The sequence below is a fragment of the Suncus etruscus genome, chromosome 12 (assembly GCF_024139225.1).
Source record: "Suncus etruscus isolate mSunEtr1 chromosome 12, mSunEtr1.pri.cur, whole genome shotgun sequence".
Classification (NCBI taxonomy): domain Eukaryota; kingdom Metazoa; phylum Chordata; class Mammalia; order Eulipotyphla; family Soricidae; genus Suncus; species Suncus etruscus.
In genome coordinates, this window is record NC_064859.1 from 21,802,118 (window position 1) to 21,808,267 (window position 6,150).

The 6,150-nt window shown below is 58.0% G+C and overlaps 1 protein-coding gene across 1 annotated transcript; it reads left to right on the top strand.

Moving 5' to 3' along the window:
- Window positions 1–392: 392 nt before the first annotated feature.
- On the top strand, window positions 393–2,852 carry EGR4 (early growth response 4). Its single transcript, XM_049785053.1, is given in 4 exon segments — window positions 393–447; window positions 450–567; window positions 569–807; window positions 1,278–2,852. Coding segments are annotated over 4 exon segments (1,713 nt in total). The 3' UTR covers window positions 2,579–2,852.
- The last annotated feature ends 3,298 nt before the right edge of the window (window positions 2,853–6,150 follow it).

A 6,150-nucleotide genomic window follows, 5' to 3' on the forward strand; every position in this document is an offset into this window, starting at 1 on the left:
CGTCACCGGTGTGACTCCAAAACAAAAACAAACAAACAAAAGGCAAAAAATAGTGAAGACTTCAAAATGCTGGATGCAACAGACACCCGGGCAGGTCCCCCTTGCCTCGCCCAGCGGCTCAGGGTCCGCGGCGCACGCAGCGTTGCACGTCGGGCCCGACGCGGCGCGGCACCCCGTTAGGCGACCCCGCGGCTCGGCTCGGCTCGGCTCGGCTCGGCTCGGCTCGGCTCTGCGCGCACGGGTTCGGGGCGCGCTCTCGGCACGCAGCGGCGCGGGCCGGGCCACGGCGACGACGTCACGGCCCGAGCTTTCCTTTTCGGGAGTCCCCGGCACACATCCTGTGTCCATGTTTGGGCATTTACGTCACGGCGGCGGGGCCGGGGCCTCCCGAAATGGCAGTGGCCCGGGGAGTCGGAAGCCCGGAGCCAGCGCCAACGCCGCTATATAAGCCGGGGGGCCGCGGCTCTGGGGGGAGCCCGGCTGCGCGTGGACCAGGAGGCGAAGTGCCGCCGCCGCTGGGCCCCCGACCCCTTCGCCGCCGAGCGCCCCGAGCCGAGAGCCCAAGGTCTGGGTGCGCGGGGTGCGGGGCCCCTGCACTGCCGGCCCCCTGCCGCCCGCGCGCGCCCCGGCCCAGCGGCAAGGCCCCCCGTGCCCGCCGCCGCCGCCGCGCCATGCTCCACCCGGGCGACTTCTCCGCTCCCGACGCGCCGCCGGCCAAGTCCGCGGAGGGCTGTTGCGCCCAGGCCGGCGCAGAACTGTCCCAGCCGCCCGCCAGGGACGCGCCCGCGGCCGCCGGCTACTCCGGAGGTAAGGAGCGGCACCGGGAGAGGTGTCAGAGGGCTGCGTGGCGCGGGGGCGCACGACGCCTGAGCAGGGAGCGGGCAAGGGTCGGGCCGGGATGTCTGGAGCCAGCCGAGAGGGTGCGGGTTGTAGGGATCAGGGCGAGAGGATCCGGCACCTCCAATTCCACCAACCACCCCACCCCGCGCCGGGGTGGTGCCACCTCGGCGGGGGCCTGCGCGTGCAGTCCGAGCGCCTTGTGCTTGATGTTTGCCCGTGCACGTGTGTCCTGCGTGTGCATGTTTCTGCGAGCGCCCAGAGGTTTCCACCTGTTCCAGCGGGCCGAGAATGGCCAAACGACGTGTGTGTGTGTGTGTGTGTGTGTGTGTGTGTGTGTGTGTGTGTGTGTGTGTGTGTGTCGGGGAGCCCCAAGGGTTTGCTCGGTGGAGGGGCCGCGCGCGCCGCTGCCCCGAGTTGATGCCTGCTCCCCTCCCCAGCAGGTGACTTCTTGAGCTGGGCTTTGAGCAGCTGCAGCGCCGGAGGGGACTTGGCCGACTCCTGTTGCCTGGAGGGGCCCGGAGAGCCCACCACCCCGCCCGGCCTCAGCTACAGCGGCAGCTTTTTCATCCAAGCGGTGCCCGAACACCCGCACGACCCCGAGGCTCTCTTCCATCTCATGTCGGGCATCCTCGGCCTGGCGCCTTTCTCGGGCCCGGAGGCGCCGGCGTCCCGGTCTCCGCTGGACGCCTCGTTCCCTGGAGGCGCTGACACCTTGCTGCCCACCCCGCCGGACCTTTACGCCCCGGACCTGGGCGCGGCCGCCTTCGGGGACGCCTTCTGGGAGGCTTCGCCGCCCTCGGGCACCCCCTCGCAGTGCCTGTTCGAGCCCCAGCTCTCCCCACCCGACGTCAAGCCGAGCCTCCGGGCTCCTCCGGGCTCTCCGTCTCTGGACGCCGCCGCCTCGGCCTTCAAAGCGCCCTATACGCCCTGGGAGCTGCTGTCGGCCGGCCCCGGGAGCTGCGGGGCACCGGGGGCCTACCAGGCGGTCCAAGAGACCCGTTTTCCTCCTCTGAGCACCAAGATTGAAGATCTGCTCTCCATCAGCTGCCCTGCGGAGCTGCCAGCCGGCGTGGCCAGCAGACTCTACCCCACGGGCGCCTACGACGCGTTCCCGCTGGCCCCGGGAGACTTGGGGGACGGGACCGACGGCCTCCCGGGTCTCCTGAGCCCTCCCACGCTGGAGGGAGGAGGAGACGGCGGCGAGTTTCTGGCCGGCACCGCGCCGGGGCTTTCCCCGCTGGGCCTCCGCAGCGAGGACGTGCCTGGGAACGGGCACGCCGCGCCCGAGCCTCCCGGGCCACTGCTGCTGCCACCGCCACCGCCACCGCCACCCGCCGCCAAGACGCGACGCAAGGGGCGCCGAGGCGGCAAGTGCAGCGCGCGTTGCTTCTGCCCGCGGCCGCACGCCAAGGCCTTCGCCTGCCCGGTGGAGAGCTGTGTGCGCAGCTTCGCGCGCTCCGACGAGCTCAACCGCCACCTGCGCATCCACACGGGCCACAAGCCCTTCCAGTGTCGCATCTGCCTCCGCAACTTCAGCCGCAGCGACCACCTCACCACGCACGTGCGCACCCACACGGGCGAGAAGCCCTTCGCCTGCGACGTGTGCGGCCGTCGCTTCGCGCGCAGCGACGAGAAGAAGCGGCACAGCAAGGTGCATCTCAAGCAGAAGGCCCGTGCTGAGGAGCGGCTCAAAGGCCTGGGCTTTTACTCCCTGGGGCTCTCCTTCGCCGCCCTGTGAGTAGCCAACTGCTGCTGGCAGGTTAAAGGCGCCGCCGATCGGCGCATGCACGCGGGAAGACTTGGTCTGTCTGCTCCCCTCTGCTCCGAGCCGCTCCTCTTTCCCGGGTTTCGGCTCTCCCCCCATCCCCGGGACTGGCCTCCGAGACTGCTAGCAGAGCATCCTTCGACGCGCCTGCCGCGCGCGCACCGTTCAGCACCATTCAGCACCGACTCCGTGGACAGCTCCCTGGCCCTGGCTTGGTCTTGGCTCTGCCTCTCTTCCCGGAAAGCCCACAGAGTAGAGAAGGACAGAGGGCAGTTTTCTCTCTTTCTCTTTCTTTCTTGTGACTGGCACATGCCCCATGCCCTCCCCCCCTAACCCCAAGTCCCCCCAAGAGACAGGCTGGGGCAGCGCCGAGCTGGTCTCGCGCGGGTCTTTGTACAGCCATGTCCTTTCTCCAGCAGCAGCCAATCCATCAGGTGTAACATTTCGCTTATGGGGTCCTTTTTCTTTCAGTTGTTCATTGTTTTGGTTTTGGGGATTTGATTTTTCTTGGTTTGTTTTTGTAACGCAAACGCTAGTCTCAAACAGTTAACAAAACTGTTTATTTTTGCAATTAAAATCATTGTGCTAAAAGCTTATGAATCTGCTATCCAAGTCTTCAACCATCCCCCGCCTTCCTCTCCCCTCCCCCCCCGGAAAATATATGCCAGAAAAGGAAAGGAGATCCCACACTCACGGAATCACAGCTGTCAGGCACTGCGGCACAATAATAGGCAGTCAATATAATAGGTGCTGAAATGACAGATGGATTTAATCGCAGTTGGTTTAAAGCGCAAGGTCTGTTCAGAACTTGAGAGCATTGGAGAGCCTGAAGTGTTAAACATTGTCCCTGTGCTGGCTTCCTAATCTTCACAATCCCGAGTGCAGTGAGCCTGCATACTCCATTTTAAAGGTGAGGAAACGATACAGGTATTGTTAATTCACACAGAAACAGACTGAGTAAAACACTTGCTGCAAAGCCAGTACTTTTATTATAAGCTGCTGCCCTGAGACCACTCACACCCCCCGCCCCCCTTCAGCTTACTACTTTGGGAAAGCTTTCTACCAGGAATCACTTTCTATCCGGAGGTGAAAAGATGGTTTGACCAATAGAGGGAGCCACAGTCAGTGGTGACAGGAGCAGAAGACTGGTGTCCTTGGTGCTGGTGAACACACAGGGCTGTCACCTGGGTTCCATCAGTGCCTATGCTTCTGTTTCTCTTGAGAAATCTGCTAGTGTTAGGGCCTAGGGGGACTCAGTCTTCCCTGAAACTAGGCTCCTGTGTATCCACAGCCCCTTTTCTCTATCTTCCATTCCAAGTGAGTCCTTCATGGCTTTGGAGGAATGGAGCTAGGAGGATGGTGAGGACAGTGTGATTCTGTGATGGAGAAGGCGGGGAATGAGTGGGTCTCAGGTGTGCTCTACTTTCTGACCTTCCTTCCTAAACACTTTTATACACTTTCTGGCTTCCTTGGGCAGACCCTGGAGTTTTCAGAATTGATGATGGACTTGATCTCTCTTCCCCAACAATTACTCTCTGTTATGAAAGGAAAAGAAAAAGCCACTGTGGGGGGCAGAGTAGTGGTCTGGGTCAAACCACGGTTCGATCCCATGGTGTCCCATATGGTCCCATATGGTCCCCCAAGCCAGGAGCAATTTCTGAGCGCATAGCCAGGAGTAACCCCTGAGTGTCACTGGGTGTGGTCCAAAAACCAAAAAAAAAAAAAAAAAGCCACTGTGGTGACTTTCCTCTTTGAAGCTAACTATATTTGGTTAAAAATGTTTTATGGTGGGCCCGGAGAGATAGCACAGCGGTGTTTGCCTTGCAAGCAGCCGATCCAGGACCGAAGGTGGTTGGTTCGAATCCTGGTGTCCCATATGGTCCCCTGTGCCTGCCAGGAGCTATTTCTGAGCAGACAGCCAAAAGTAACCCCTGAGCACCGCCGGGTGTGACCCAAAAACCAAAAAAAAAATTTTTTTTATGGGGGGCCAGAGAGATGGCATGGAGGTAAGGCCTTGAATGCAGAAGGTCGGTGGTTCGAACCCCGGCATCCCATATGGTCTCCTGAGCTTGCCAGGAGCGATTTCTGAGCGTAGAGCCTAAGCGCTACCGAGTGTGACCAAAAAAAAAAACAAAACCAGAAAGTTTTATGGGGGCCAGAGTGACATCAGGATATCAGAGCAGGTAGAGCATTTGCCTTGCACTCTACTGACCCAGGTTTGGTCCCCTGGCATCCCATATGGTCCCAGAGCCTCCAGGAATGATTTGGAACACAGAGCCAGGAATAACCCCTGCGTGCTACCAGGTGTGGCTCCCAAAACAAAACAAAAAAACTTAGTCAGCGCCATCCAGCATCTGATTCACCCAGCCTTGTCACCCCTTCACTCTCAAATGTGTTCACCTATGGATCAACAATCTAGTTGGGTGCTTAAATATATCATTCCAAAATTTTTAAAAATCCAGTTGGCCAGATAATTATCAAGCTAGAGACTTCTACCTATTTCTCTCCCCATTAGTTAAATTTTCATAGGGTTGAATATCTTCTTCTTCTTCTTTTTTTTTTTTTTTTTTGGTCTTTGGGCCACACCCGCGGTGCTCAGGGTTTACTCCTGGCTGTCTGCTCAGAAATAGCTCCTGACAGGCACGGGGGACCGTATGGGACACCAGGATTTGAACCAACCACCTTTGGTTCTGGATCGGCTGCTTGCAAGGCAAACACCGCTGTGCTATCTCTCCGGGCCCTGAATATCTTCTATGTGCTAAGTTAATTTGTGGTGTAGAGGAGCTAACATCTTTTTTTTGTTTGTTTGTTTTGTTTTTGGGCCACACCTGCTCTCAAGGGTACTCCTGGCTCTACACTCAGAAATCACTCCTGGCAGGCTAGGGTACCATGTGAGATGCCAAGAATCGAATCCGGGTTGTTCTGCGTCGGTCGTGTGCAAGACAAATGCCCTACTTCTGCGCTATTGCTTCGGCCCCAAGAGCTAACTTTTTTGTTTGTTTGTTTGTTTTTGGGCCACACCCAGCGGTGCTCAGGGGTTACTCCTGGCTGTCTGCTCAGAAATAGCTCCTGGCAGGCACGGGGGACCATATGGGACACCGGGATTCGAACCAACCACCTTTGGTCCTGGATCGGCTGCTTGCAAGGCAAACGCCGCTGTGCTATCTCTCTGGGCCCAAGAGCTAACTTTTTAAGAGAGTAGTCTGAAGAGAGTAACCCTACTATGGAGAATACAATATGGGTACTACTATATTGATAATTTCAAATAATGAAATATCAGGCTTTATGATAGGTAAATAATAGATACAGAGAAACATAAGGTAATGACCACTCCCATTATCTCACTGTTGAAGGGACCACAGATTTCACTTATAGGCATAGCACTGTTCATACAGAGTAGTAAAGGAGGAATCTAAAGGCCCATGTTTCAAGCAACTGGTCCCAAACCCTACAAGCTGAACAAAAGAAGAGGCCCAAACAGACTGCTTCCATTAAGTACTCTAAGATTTATTATACCCATTTTTATTCTGGGGTATAATTTTTTA